This window comes from Styela clava, chromosome 3, assembly GCF_964204865.1.
Source record: "Styela clava chromosome 3, kaStyClav1.hap1.2, whole genome shotgun sequence".
Lineage (NCBI taxonomy): Eukaryota > Metazoa > Chordata > Ascidiacea > Stolidobranchia > Styelidae > Styela > Styela clava.
The window spans coordinates 12,966,024-12,981,241 of record NC_135252.1 but is presented as its reverse complement, the minus strand read 5'-3'; the positions used below and the strand labels follow the sequence as shown (position 1 = coordinate 12,981,241).

Here is a 15,218-nt window from a genome sequence, read left to right as displayed (position 1 = left end):
ATATATAGCAAAATGTTTTCATATTATATTTATTGCAGCTGGATAGATGGGAGTATTCGAATACATAATTAAACTGCATCATGCAATTTCTAAAAATAATCCAATGTTTGTTGAACTTTTTTCTAATAGGATAGCTTTTACATTCGCCAAAATAGCACTAATTTGTGATCGTTGCTATACATAGAAAAAATATAAAAGATTTGAATCTTTAGATCTTATAACATTGTGTATAAAAGTTTATTCAGTTTTGGTTAATTAAATAACATCTTTCCTGGTATATTGTAAATATTTGATGTTAATTCCATAAAATTACCGCGGTTCTGTGCAAATTCACGGATCGTGAATATACAAACATAACTATAAGTATTTAACCAACATTTAAACCCAATAGTGTAATATCTATTTTTCTATTCAAATGTGTGTTAGCATTACAATATCGTAACGCGACGATTTTGGCAGGAGATTTCAGATAATGAGTTAAGACATTAATATATTTTATAACGGAAGATTCGCTAATTAAAATTAATCTTCGATAGAAGAATTCAGTGGTTTTTGCTGAGAACTAAAGATATGAACAATTCTATCATTCTTCCATCTTCATCGTTGACAACCAAACTATTTAACACAAGCAATACAACATCTTTTGAAGGATTAACTACAAAAAGCGGGTATGACTAAAGTTTTTACTCATTTCTATTCCAGTAATATAAAAATAAACAACATAGTATTATATTTTACAATGTATAACTTAATAATTAGTGGTGTTTACCATGCATTTATTTAGTTTTGTAATGTACTTGTGAAAAAATATAAGCACGATATTTTGAAAAAGATATGTGCAACAATGTTTGTAATAAAAGTCTTGCATGCCAATTGTTTGAGTTCATTCAAAATACTATCTTATTAAGTTAAGGCTCTTGTAAACATCTTTATTATGGTATGACAAAAAGAAAATGAATTTTAATTTCTTATATTTTAACAGGCAGAGAAATGATTTTTTGACGCTTGCTGGAGCAATTTCATGTTGTACTATTGTGGGTATATTATTTGTATTTGGAATTTTTGCAAATGCATTGACAATACTTGTTGTAAAAAAGTCAGCAGATTTAAAAACGTGAGTAAGCGAGAATTGTCGTAACTTTCGGATTTGATACTTTTATAAAAAGTTTTTTTAAGTCAAAGTCAGCATATCTCTGGTGTTTGAGATGTTGAATCTTATTGCATTTAACACATTGTGAATGAAGCAGAAAACCAGCTGAAAATTATTCTACAGTTTTCAACCGATTTCCACGCGGAATATATGCTCCCCATTGATAATGGAGGAGATGGATGCTCGCCGAATTAAAGTTCCCGTATAGTAATACTCAAACGTAAAGATTTATTGATACCCATTGAAAAACAAGATAGATATATTCAGATGAAATTAAGTAATTTAAATTTGAAGACTTTTAATAGAAACGGATCAGTATATTACATAGTAACATAGTATAGTAGAATAACAAATCTAAACATGACAGTATGAAGTTTGCTAAAAAGACGCAGCTGAAGAGGTAATTTCATTTTATCAATCTTTTTCAGATCTGCGTTCAACGTAATAATATGTAGTCTTGCATTTTCGGATTTCATATCTGCTTGGAATAGTCCGTTCGCTGTTTATCGATCAACATTCGGTTATCGCTCATACTATTTACCAACATTTTTTTGCAAGGTCTGTTTACTTTTTTTTCTGATTACAGTTATTAATTTTATCAAAAACTCACTTAAGCGCTCATTTACGCATCATAAGGTTAAATCATTAACTAAAAAACTTATCAATGAATTGACTCTGAAGTATATTGATGAAATACAGAAATGACTTTTTTTAGATGTAGTTCTAGACTCACCTAGTTAAATTTGGTTGTTGCATTGTTAGCATTGTTAGTAAGCATTAATGCATAAAAGTTTATCACTTTTAGACGACAATGGCTTTTAAATTTTGGACCAGTTGTGTAACTATTCAACATATTCTTGTGTTTACAATACTTCGTATTGCTGCAATAAAATTTCCTCATCGTATGAAGATATTTACCGTCTATAAAGCAAAGGTATTGGTAGTAATAAGAATATTTTTTGTAAGTTTGCACTCGACTAAATCTTGGTCTTAGATAGTCATGCAATAACGGGGCCGAAATAAATGGAAGAATATTTAACCATTCCATCAGAAACGTTCACTTCACTTGGTACCTAAAATGACTTCAAGAAATGTCACTTTACAGTGTTATTTATAAAAAATAATGAAATTAAAAATCAATAAATATTAAAATAAGATTAAATAAATAATTGTTTCTGAAATAATATCACACAAAAAATTAACGGTAAATACTTGATGAAATATTTCATAACAAACAAAGTCGCTAATTTGGCATATTTTATATTCGATGAAATTACAATCATAATATACTAACTTTACTATGTGCACACAAAAAAATAAAAAGGAACAACAAAATTATCAAGCAACTTTATTTCCCTTTTTCAATAATCTTAATAAAATATCCAGAGAAGAACTCAGTTAAACTAAATATAACATTTATATAATTATTGTTCTACCCAACAACCACAAATATAACATAACTATCAATATAAAATATACAAAATAATACTTCCCAAACGTTTTTTTTTGGTGGTTCACATGTACTATTGAATCAAACTTTTTTAAATATTTAAATTGAAATCGGTGGTACCATGTTTAAAGTATGTACTTGTGTAACCAAATTTATATAACAGATACTTGTGATGGTTATTTGGATAGAAACATTTTTGGCAAATTTTATTTTCTACTTCTGGTTCCCATACGTTTATTCTGCAGATGAATTCAATCCTCTAGGCGTTGGATGTAGTGCACACAAGGATCAGTAAGTAGTATCTTGGTGATAATATATATATATATATCACATAGACCCATGTAATTAAGTATTTATCAAATGAAATTTTATTCCTTTTTTTGCATGAAAGCATTGCATGGCTGCATTACATTGAGTTCGATATCGATCGCATTGAAGGCACCCAAAAGCACCCACGATAAGTGGATAACAAGATAAAATTATGGTGTTTTCCGGTGCAATTTTAAGATAATCAAAATCCTGATCTTCATGAATATCTGTACATTACTGTGTAGCCTGATACATATTCAGTCACACTTGTATCAAATAGAAATCAACAGTTTCAGTATAAATGTTTATCTAATTATAATAGCCCATTATGTTTTCCATCGTTGAACTTTGTAATGTATGTTTACATAACTTTTTACACAAATTTTCAGGATGAAGTACATAACTATATATACAAATATAGCCTTTCCAATATTTCTTTGGTCTCCAATATTAACAGTTGTTCTGTTAACATTTGTATTAATTTGCTTGGTGATACAAAGAAAAAGACTTCGCCAGAAAGGTATGCGACTGCGTTTTTGTTTTGTTTTTGTTTGATTATGATTATTATGCAGGTTAATTAGTTCTGAAAGTAACAAAATGAGTATTTTATTCTGTTTCCTCGTTTGTCATTCATTAAAATTTGATTATTGACTATTCTGTCTGTTTATTCAACTAATAAAGATAGAGGATCTGATGTTGATGTGAGCAAAGAAAATTTTGCTCTTCTACAGCTTTCACTCATACTGTTGTCATTTTTGATCGGATATCTTCCCGATGCAGGTAGGATATATTCATTGCGTGAACTTTCAACACTTTGAAAATTGTATTCGATGTATTCAATGTTTTGTTGTAATCTTTTCAAACTAATTGAAATATTTCAAGCTTTTAGAAATAAAAGTAGAAGATATTTTTCTTCTATTTTATGACTATTTTTCTGATACGCAGGTTATCGATTAGCGGCGAGAATTCGATTCGAAAACGGCCAAAAATTTGTTGAAAGACAAACATGGATACTTAAATTATCATCACTTTTGTGCTTGAGAATATCCGAATGTTTAAATCCTATATTCTACAACATTGCATCAAGGTAATGTCCATAAACCTTGTATTCGTTTTGTTGAGAAAAAAATAAAAGCTATCGTAAAGAAAAATGCAGTACAACAAAATAAACATAAAAATAATAATTACATAATTATAGAGGACTTTATATATATATAATAGGGATGGGCCGGGATTCGAGTCGAATCCAGGCATTTTTTAGACTCGGATTCGATTTCGAGTCCACGTCGTTTTTACCGAGTCTATAACCAATTCTGTTTTTACTAATTTACGCCTATTTTTGTACTTTTACCCCTATAAATCTCACTATCTACCTTAAGTAGTTGAAATTCAAGGTTAGATATTTAACAATATCACTCGTGTGTATTATAAACACTCCTAATGAAAACGACGACAGATATCCAGATAATATAAGGTAAAAACTATTGATAGCTTATAACAATGATGCGCCAGTCGCCTTCAAACTATCTATCCTTTTTGGTATACATGTGGTACACAATAAAATATGTGTTTGCGCAATATTTTTGAGTTTTCGATTCGCGTAAATAAATATGAAACATGCGCAGGATCAACCCAAGGGGGAATCTCCTCAATACCTCTTTTAAATCGAGTTTATTACGTGCAATCCTTTCTCCAAAAAGGGAGCAATGGAAAGCATGGAGCGTTTCAGAACGTTTACGTGAACTACTAAATTGCAAGCATTGTATTAACGACAAGTGGCATCTCTCTATCATTTGCACACGCGGCATAGTAAATTTAAGGTTAGAAATATCTGGAATTATGGGAAAGCATTGTAGTCAAAAGCTTTTTATTTTTCTATTTGACATGTAAGAATTTCTAAATGGCCGCCCAGAATTGACGCAAGGTGGTGGGCTGAAAATCCAGTTCACAGCCAAGGCGCACATTGACCCACGTTTACGTTTGTATTATGGCAGCCAAAAAAATATGAAAAATATATTTTTAAATTGATTCAACAGCTATCTGCAGAACCATTAGGCAAAAAATATGAGCTACGTCGTATGTTTGTGAGCGCGCGATGCTGTAGTATGGTCAAAAACGTGTTTTTCCACTCTTACATTGTGACGTCACGGACTCGGAGGATTCGATTCGAGTCCTTGACCTATTACTCGGATTCGTCGAATCTCTGTAATGCCGGACTCGTCCCATCCCTAATTATATAATGATATAATGTTTTTTTTTCATAACCTAATATATTTTTTGATCTAAAAACTTTACAGCACAATGCGGAAAGCCACAAAGACATATGTGACAACAAAACTTTGTTTTAAACAAACTAAACAAGACAACAATACAACAAATGCAGATGCCCCACCAAGATCCACTAACAAACAAGTGCAAATCAATCCTTGAATCATCTGAGTTTAGTCATGTAACGACGCAGAAAACTGTAATAATTGCTTCACTGTCGAATATTATTGGATCTCCGCTATAGGAGACCCTTTTTATCGGTCCTGTAGCCTATGTCTATCTGTCTGTCTGTGTGTCCAAGCTCTAGCGTCTTAATGGCTGGACCGATCTAGATGAAACTTAACACGTGGGTTTCTCTGTCACTCTAGTACTGTGCGTTTCATAGAAAGTCCGGACTGAAGTTTCGTTTCCATGGCAACAACAAAAACCGCGCCGATCGTTATGAAATTTTCACTTTTTTCACAATGTATCGCTGTTTTCTCGTCACCCAAGTCGGAAATTGAAATTTAAAGAACGCTACCTTTCGCAGAACAAAATAATACTCTTTCGAACAAGTCGTATTTCGTCTCAATACTTCATGAACTGGGGAAGCCTCAGGAATTTTTATGAACCTTATTTTAATTATTTGCCACAGTATATCACTCACACGAGAATGTCTACGAAACACACAGTGCTTAAATGAACTGGCAGTTTCGTAACGTGCCATTAATCTCGCTGCCGTTATAGATCCGCAAGTTTCTATGGATGGTAACAGGTTGCATGGTGCGGGTTTCAACTATAAGCGGAGATTCTGGACGCATACCGGCTGCTACTGATCATGATTCTAAGATATGTAATATTTTAATTTAATTTTCTATTTTTTCAGTAAATTATATTTCAAATCAATATTAATAACTTGAACTTTGACATTAAAATGCAACTGTACCTGATTTATTTTTATTAAATATGTATGTAATAGATGTATAATTGTACAAAATGCATTTGTTTTGTCATTTTTATTAAGTCAATTATATTATGTATAATAACAATTATTTTTACTTGACAATATTACTTGATTAAATACATGTTATAAATTAATATTTTAAAATTAATATTTGTTGATGAAGCGCGCCGACTTGTAGGTATGATTGTTATGTCCTCATATATATGTTCTAACAAACATTTGTTGTATTCAGCCAAGTGTTCTAAATGTGTTGCTTTCTGCAAAAATTGAGTCAAATTTGCTTCACAACAAAGTCACAAACATACATAGGTTGAGAAAAACTAGATATATGATATATATGATATCCGAGACCGAAATTTGTTTCTGACAATGACTTCACATTGGTTTTTATATGTATCTGAATTGATTCGGCCCAAACATCATACATTTCATTCAGAACAAATTGGTAGCTCATGAGAACCCAAACAACTTGCATTTGTATAAATGGAATTTGATTACAAACAGTTTCAGCGCTCATTGAAACAATGGAGACGGAATTATCAATGACAAAAAACGATGGCGTGGTTTCGTTTATTTCATAAAAAAAAACATTTTATTTATTTAAATTACTCGATCTAAGTTTGCGTTGGGATAGGCTTCAAATAAACATGAAAGACCTTACTTAAACATAATAATGGATTTTGCATAGTACGGGATCATACTTATCAAAAAAGGTATCATACCAAAAAAGGTCACGCATTGAACCTTTGATTAACCCGTTTTGGTCCGGAAATAAATTTTGATATAAATGTAGTATGAAATGAATAGCTGAACAAGTAAACTTTAAAATTAATTTTGTTCACATATTCTAAGCAAGGTATTTATAATAGTGCACTGTACAGCCTTAGTTTATTTTTTGTGAAGTATGTATTTCATAATTGGTTCGGTACCCGAAACAAAAATAGAATTGATGAAAGCTTGTTTCTAAACTACAATAACAATAATAGTTCTGGATAATGTTTTCAATTCGAATATGTCCGAATCATCTTTGTATACAGTAAGAAATCCAAGGATTTGTCGCCCGATATTGATGCAAACTGTCGGAGAAGTTCGAAGTATAAACAAAGAGATGCATTCATGGGTTGATGTTTTTAACGCCATTTGCAGCCGACTAGTAGTAAATATTTCTGAAAAGAAATGTAAAAGATTATCAATACTTACTAAATTTAATTCTAAATTTTAATTACAATGCTTTATTCGGAGAAATACACGTTTATTGAAATTGATTTTACAAAGATTTCGTTCAAATTTGTTGAAAATATCTATAATGTTGTCACCAGCTTTTCGAACTCTGAATCGACAACTCATGAATTCAGTTTCGGTATTATTTCTTATATATTAATGAGAAATAAAAATTATAACCTTCATCACAATCTCTGCTTTTAAATAGTATTAGAAATTTAGGTTAGGTGTGATTATGCACGTTAGCAAATTGTGTTTTGGTACGCACAAAGAAAAAACTACATAAATATAAAACATGCAAATTTTGATTGTCTTAAATTTATGAACAAATCATATCATCAGTAACAGAATAGATATTGTTGTTTGTGTGTGTCATCTGTCGTCCTAAAGTTTCGTTATGGTTTACAACCTTTAATACGAACTCAATTATTCTTGGTGGATTTTTACGGTGTGTGCAGAAAGGTGTTATGTGAGGAGTAGATCAATATAATATATAATATATCGTGTATTGACAGTTCGAATGCCTTGCGCCAAGTGTCACAACAAAGTATAAACATACAAATACTTTCGAGCTTTAAATATTGCAACAGGCCCTACAGTTGATTTGATATAAGTCGTCCAAAGTAGAAACTTGATATCAAAGTCACGATATCGACAAAGAATATTTTGTGCTAATATTATTCACACCTTATAAAACAGTATATCGCGAGAGAATTATAAAAATATGTTTCATAACAAATAACGGACCCCTTCATTGTTGAAAATTGAAATAAACTAAAATTACTTTTAGCGGGTCTGATTAATTAATGTAGGTACAAGTGCAACTATGATCCAGTATACAGGTAAACAAATTCGACTTTTTGGAAACAAATTCTATAGTTTAACACAAAATAATAAAAAAAAAACATATTATTTATTTGGAACCCGCAAAAAAGAAATCTAAATTAACATAGGCAGGTAAAATGCATATAGGAGTATATACCTATTGCTGTATGTGTGCGTCAACTGCCGTCTTAAAGTTTCATTTTGGTATACAACCTTCAATAGGTATTCAAGTATTCTTGATTGATCTTGTCGGTGTGTACAGAAAGATATCTTGTGAGGAGTAAATCAAAACAATATATAATCCATCGTGTATTGACAGTTCCTGCGTACAGTGTCACAACTAATGAGTGACAGAGTATAAACATACAAACACTTTTAAGCTTTAAATAATGCAGTACATATGATTTGATTTTAGTTGTTCAAAGTAGAAACTTGATAGCAAATTCACAATATCAGGTAAGAATGCTTTGGTCAAATATTATCCGCAACTTATAAGATGGTATATCACGAGAGACTTTAGGATAAGTTGGAAACACATTATTTATTAAAAATATTTCAAAATTTCAAACATAGCAGTATTTTGAAGCTTTACCAAAAACAACACCCGCTCATTCAACATTGTTTTATATACTCAAAGCTTATTTTTAGAATTTTAGAAAATTTCAAAATCAAATATATAACGAAAAATGGAAATTTTTAGTTTACGAGCAATCTCTATTTTCCTCTGTTTTTGTGTTGGAGCTCAGGCGGGCGGTGAGTATAAAACTTGTCATAAAATTATATATGTTCCATAGTAGAATATCTTATAAAAAATAAATCCTATGTTTCAGAACCTATACCCCTTACACAATATCAGAAAGATTCGATAGTCAATCAACTGAATGATTATCGCAGACAGCAAGGAGCGAGCGATATGTATCTTGTATCGTGGGATAGTGAGCTTGCCGGTGGTGCTGCTGATCAAGCCGCGTGAGATTTTTGTTAAATCTTTCGTAGAACGATGAAACAATTTTTTAACATTGAGTTGGACTACGTGTTTTGGCACGCAATGGACCTATGGACAGTTTTTTGTTTATCAAATGTTGATCAACTACTTGGTCATTTTTTAGTCCACAAATTTTGTTGTTGTCGCTAGACAGCTGTTACTTAATACAAAAATTTGTGTGATCTCTGTAAAATATGTTTTTCGCTTCAAAGTTTTTAAATTCACGCACCGTGTAGCGGTTCCAACGTAGCATTTTCCGCAATGTGGTGGTCAATGTAATCGGGCGTTTTTCACAAAGGTGCATTACCGGTACAGTAAAAGAGTAGTACTCCTGTCTATATTCGCTAGACGTCCGTTACTTTTATTTATTTCAAAAATTTTTGTGAGCTCTGTGGAATTTGTTTTTCGCTTCGAAGTTTTGAAATTCACCGTACCATAGTCTACTTGAAACCCTACTACTCGTGTCCATGTAGACTTCTCGAGCATTTCTTTCTTGTTTTGAAGTAATTACCTTTGATAGATGTCGAAACATCTCGAATATAAAATAGCAATTTTATTTTATCGAAAAATATAAATATTTGTATAAATTATGTTACCCCAGTTTGTGTAAATTCGGCTACAGTGCCTACGCTGGAATGGGATATGGTGAAACATTGGCAGTTATCAAAAAACCAACGGATGTTGATGATCACTTAATGTCTGCTTTGAGTGCGTGGTACGATGAGGTTCGTCAATTCCTATATTTTATATATGACATTTTTGCTCTAATTGTATGCGATTTATTTCACTATAAGCCGGACCGATGTCCAAATCCGGAACTTTCATTTCAGTTGCTTCGAAATTATCCACGTCTATCTTTTATACATACATCAGAAATTCAAAAGTGAATGGATAACTCGTTATTTTGAACTTCATAATATGTTTTATGTTCATAAATTACCGTGCTCAAATCTGCTTAGATCAACAACATGGAAGAAGATGGCTCCTGTTATAGATGCGGACACTACAAGCAATTAGTCTTTGCTCCAACATACAAAGTTGGATGCGGAATAGCAACTTGGTAAGACAAAACCATGAATCGATTATTTCCGATCTAATAGGTGATGGAAAATGTGTCTGTTATTACTTATCGATTTTATTTGGTAAGTATGTTGATAGGTATTTGTCTGTTTTGGGGGATCCCATAACTTTCGATCGATAAGTCTTCGGTTCTCTTCTCGTTTTCTATTCTCGTTTTCATGTTCATGCGTTGATACAGAGATGAACAGTGGATTCAATTGTAAAACGCTAGGAATGTGAATCTTTTTTGTTTAAATTTTGAAGTTAAATACCTCATAAATTAAAAGTAAACTAAAGTTCCTACTATCAAAATACCGCTGGAGAAGAAGAATGTGTCGTGAATTTTTCAGAGTGTATTATAGAACATCTCATCAAAATAATCAAGGTATTTATTATAAAAACAAAATATCAAAAGTTAACTATTTAATGCTTGCATTTACTTGAAATATTGTCTTTTATTTCATTAATACAAATTCCTTTTAATTTGTAGTTCATCTGATGAAAAGAATATCGTGTGCCAGTTTAGAGAAGGTCTAATTGCGGGGTTAGTATATTATTTAACTGATCACAGCATGTAATTTTTATTGGCGTGAAATGCTTTATTTTCTTAAAAAGTAGCTTACTGCACGTACTCCTTGGCCTGGCGCGGGAATAAATGCGCGAGCAAATGTTTTCAAACTGCGACGTCCCCACACCAGGTTCAACGTTCTAGCCACAGGGTCATTGCGGCAACTAAGTGTTTTGACAACCAGCCTAAAACATCCGACAGTGCATTTGAATTTAAGACGGATTTAGTCCCAGTATATGTAGACACAAATAAAATGGGATCTTCCACAGTATGTCTAATCAAAAGTAGTCCTGCAAGTGAATAGCACGATGCTGGCACTGAATGGAAGACAATCTTTAATTTGATTTAAATAATTTTCAGAATTCCAACCTTCAGCAAAGGGCCAGCTTGCTCCGAATGTCCTTATTACGCTACATGCCATGATAAACTATGTAAGTTACCTTGGTGACAATGAAGGCAGAGGAAGAAAGTGCCCCAGGAAATATACATTTAACCTGATTACCCAATTATTATCTTAGATTCTATTTAATCAAGTCTTATACAGTAGCCTATGTTAACTGTAAATATATTTCAAATATAGTTGATGTTTTCAATCTTGATTGAAAGAAACGAAAGAAAGAAATTGAAATTTATGTTGTGTATCCGTGATAATATTGTTATTTCGCCACAAAGGATATTTATGTGATTTTATCTATACTATTGAAAGAAGGTTATCATTTAAATTCTTGCATTCCCAACTTCAAAAACAACCCATTACTTCAAGAACAAAGAACATAACTTTGAACTCACTGTTAAGGCTAAGATACGTAATGATGATCATTTACATACCAACCCCGTCATATTTGTTTAGCCTAGTAGAATTAATCTTCAAGGGAAGGAAATATTATTTTATTTATTTGAATAGTATTCAGTGTACATGTCATAGAATGTAGATATTAATAAGTTGCGTATTTTGATGCAAAATAACGCTTATATTAATAAATCGCAGTTTAATGTATTACCGTGGTATCCTGGTTATTCTTCTTTGACATGAATAAGGAGTAAGTTGAATATAGATATAAAATCAGATGAAAAGTCTTCGAGGTAGGGAATGGTTATTTACCCAATGACAAGAACAAAAAGAGGAGCACTTTTTCAGATTTGAGTTAAACGAAAAAAATTTTCATTACTAATTTAATATATCAGCAGTATGTAGGGGTAGATCATTTAAAATTATAGATTCAGAACTTCCCATGCAACGGCTTCTGAAACATCGTCGCGATTACGCGACCCCTTAAAACAAGTCGGACAAAAATGTTCAAACTGCGACCGAGACGAACCTTTTGTAATGTTATGCAATTGAGTAACTAGTAATTAACAATATAAGATTATGATGGTGTGGCTTGGTTTCTATCATTTCTTAAGAATTTTCTTTTATTAGTACATAGAAATATTTCTCATTAGATAGATACTGGGTGGTGTGGTAGCTATAGTTTGAAACAAAATTTCAAATTAGGAAGTCCACATGATAGATTCAACCTACAAAAAGGCACGAAAGACATTAAGAGAACCGATATGTTCATTATTTCAAAATAAACCTAAAATGTCTGAACAAGGCAGTACATTAAAATCGACTCTCGCTTTCCCGACACGTTCTACCTCTTCCTCAAAATGCCATTTTTTAGCAATATCTCGATATTGAGTGGATTGATATTAGCATTAATAGCAACGAAGGTTTCTGTTTTCCTCATGATTACGAATCCAAGCATTAGTGGTCAATCAACCACAAACGATAATAAAAACATTCACGACTTAATTAAACATTCGACTAATAACGAAATTGATAGAAGACCAGAAGGTCCATATATATGATAACTAATCAAAACAACATTAGAACTCAGAACTCAGAAGTTTTATTTCGTCGTGCATGAAATATTGTACACAATCAAACTAATATAATGATAATACAAAAATCTATTGAAAACTGAGGCATACAATATTCCTCAATTGACGCGGAGCCGCAAAAGACTGCCAGAGTCATCGTGTCAACGACACCGTGTTAATTTATTGATGAACAGATGACATTAAATACATGTTAAAAATAATAATTTGATGATATCATCAGGGCTTGATGAATAAATCTAATTTGAGAAATATAAAAAAAATATGGTTCAAGTCAATCAGGAAAGAGTGACTGGTTATGTCAGTTTTGCTTTATAATGTTATGCTCGGAAGAGCGTAATAACAACTAAGAAATTGCTGACTAACATGACGCCGCATAGCGTAGTTAGCAACCAGAAAAGGGGATGTTTGTTATGTTCTTTATATGAGTTTGGAGTTATAGAGACGTCGATAATATTTAAATTTGGCAAAGAAATTGATTATTTCAACAGGGGATGTAAGCAGCACTACATATTGAGATGAAAAGGCATGCATAATATGATTATAATAATGAAAATATTCAATACTATGCCTTTTAGATTACTTACAAACTTATGCATTCATGTAACGGCAGAGCCACATGCGTAAATATAAAGTGTTACCATACTTTTTTGTGATTTCAGAGGTTCATAATTTAATAATATACATACACCAACAGATATGAAAATTGATACTGGTAATGCTAGTGGCATTGTTCCATTATTACTCGAACAGAGAGCACATGAACACCACATACATACATCGAAGAAAAGGATTAACCTAACAACAGGCCTAAAAATGGGCGAACAGCTGGGGAAATATTGACATATATAAGCATCAAGGTAAAGATTTTTTAAAGTTTGTTTAAATAAATTATAATTTTTGGAACGAATTGAATTAGGCAGCGTGTTCCATAGTTTCACGCCGATGAATTGGATACTGTTTTGTGTATGACTTGAAGAGTAACGAGTTTGTGTCAGTTTCAAGAACAGAGTCCCCTATCTCATTTTTTAAATCAGTTTTTTTTTTTTTTTAATTGATGATATCAGCACGATTTATCTAAATTTAGATTTGGCTTGTTGAGTTTTATCCAATTTGCCCATTTTTCAATTTCAGCGTTCACTCTTGATTGAAATACTTCAGGAGATTTGTAATTATCGAGAAGATTTGTAATTTCGAACTTAATAAGGTGCTTCGAGCAAGATCATGGATAAAAAATAAAAATAGAGTCGGTCCCAAGCAGGATCCCTGTGTGACTACGTGGGTCACAGGTAAGGTGAGTGAACAATATGAACTCACTTGTACGTATTATACTCTGTTGGTCAAGTAATCGACAAAGAGTTTGTTTGCCACATCCCTAATACCATAGTGACACAGCTTATGTATTAAAATTTGGTGATTAACAGTATCAAAGATTTTTTTAAGATCTAAGAAGGTTGCATTGACATATTCTTTGTTTTCTAGTTTATCATAAATATGAGATATAGTGTCGCATGTGAAGTAGAATGTTTACTTTGAAAACCAAATTGTGATTTATTTATTATCTCATGCTTTGTAAGGAAGTTCATTAGCCGTTTATGAATCAAACGTTCGAATACCTTGTCTATGGAAGAAAGGATCGAAATAGGCCTATAATATGACACTTGTTTTATATTGCCAGACTTGAAGATTGGAACTACTATGGCGATTTTCAATAAAGATGGAAATATTCCCAACTGAAGTGAACTGTTGAAAAAAATTTGTCAGACATGGAGCTATAATATCAGCAACATACTTGAGAAAACGGCTCGAGATGTTGTCGGCCCCAACTGCCTTACCATCTTTAAGACTTGTGATTTCAACTGTTAATTCATTCATCGTTGCGGAATTCAGAAATATGGAATGGTTCATCCGCTTGTCAAGATGCTTTCTAAAGCCCTCCATGTCATAGGGAATGGTTCAGAAAGATTGGAACCGACAGTGGAAAAGTACCGATTAAATTCTTGCGCAAACCAATGACATTCATTAATAATACTCCCAATTTCCAGATGGATTTTGTCAATACTATGCCTTGACTTGTTTTTAGAGGATGCAATTTGATTCACAATTCGCCATGTGGACTTGGGGTTTTCCATGTTTTGAGCAATCAGATTCTAGTAATACATTTGTTTTGCCATATCAATGATATGTGTAAATTGCGATATCTTTTGAAATATGGGCACTGGGAACTCTTGCCTTTTAGGAATTGGGATTTTAACATTTTATGTCTTAAACAAATACTAATGAGTATTCCTTTCGATATCCATGGTATAGGTTTAATATTTTTTTCACGACGTGACAATTGTTAAACGCAGCATGGCGGTTGATTATACGGACAATAGAATTTGTAAATTCCTCAAAACGACTGTTGAAACTCATTCGACATTCAAGTTAAACGCAACAAAGTGATAATAATTATATCTTGCATGTCTGACCGAAACGCGTCAATCGAAAATGTAGACATATCCCTTCTAATTATAACATCATTTCTGGTTGATGGTTTGATGCCATTAGGCCACCTAT

At 32.1% G+C, this 15,218-nt stretch overlaps 2 protein-coding genes and 1 long non-coding RNA gene across 3 annotated transcripts; all 3 read left to right on the top strand.

Moving 5' to 3' along the window:
• LOC120342527 (growth hormone secretagogue receptor type 1-like) lies at nucleotides 1–7,536 on the top strand. Its single transcript, XM_078110811.1, has 9 exons — nucleotides 1–668; nucleotides 983–1,114; nucleotides 1,579–1,708; nucleotides 1,956–2,084; nucleotides 2,764–2,891; nucleotides 3,299–3,429; nucleotides 3,591–3,689; nucleotides 3,855–3,996; nucleotides 5,207–7,536. Exons 1-9 carry the CDS (start codon nucleotides 571–573, stop codon nucleotides 5,337–5,339), a joined length of 1,122 nt encoding a protein of 373 aa, XP_077966937.1. The 5' UTR covers nucleotides 1–570; the 3' UTR covers nucleotides 5,340–7,536.
• Nucleotides 7,537–8,731: 1,195 nt separating this feature from the next.
• Nucleotides 8,732–11,760, top strand: LOC120342549 (peptidase inhibitor 16-like). The gene is made up of 6 exons (XM_039411428.2): nucleotides 8,732–8,919; nucleotides 8,997–9,135; nucleotides 9,753–9,876; nucleotides 10,111–10,211; nucleotides 10,701–10,754; nucleotides 11,139–11,760. Exons 1-6 carry the CDS (start codon nucleotides 8,853–8,855, stop codon nucleotides 11,224–11,226), a joined length of 573 nt encoding a protein of 190 aa, XP_039267362.2. The 5' UTR covers nucleotides 8,732–8,852; the 3' UTR covers nucleotides 11,227–11,760.
• A 1,618-nt stretch (nucleotides 11,761–13,378) lies between these two features.
• On the top strand, nucleotides 13,379–15,218 carry LOC120342564 (uncharacterized). Its single transcript, XR_005569520.2, has 3 exons — nucleotides 13,379–13,519; nucleotides 13,794–13,953; nucleotides 14,338–15,218. It is a non-coding gene; the product is annotated as an uncharacterized LOC120342564 (long non-coding RNA).

Coding starts and splice junctions, on each gene's coding strand:
- LOC120342527 (XM_078110811.1), top strand. CDS start 571: ATGAACAATTCTATCATTCTTCCATCTTCATCGTTGACAACCAAACTA. Junction 1,709..1,955: donor TACCAACATTTTTTTGCAAG/GTCTGTTTACTT, acceptor TATCACTTTTAG/ACGACAATGGCTTTTAAATT. Junction 2,085..2,763: donor TTACCGTCTATAAAGCAAAG/GTATTGGTAGTA, acceptor TTTATATAACAG/ATACTTGTGATGGTTATTTG.
- LOC120342549 (XM_039411428.2), top strand. CDS start 8,853: ATGGAAATTTTTAGTTTACGAGCAATCTCTATTTTCCTCTGTTTTTGT. Junction 8,920..8,996: donor TGTTGGAGCTCAGGCGGGCG/GTGAGTATAAAA, acceptor CCTATGTTTCAG/AACCTATACCCCTTACACAA. Junction 10,212..10,700: donor GGATGCGGAATAGCAACTTG/GTAAGACAAAAC, acceptor TTTAATTTGTAG/TTCATCTGATGAAAAGAATA.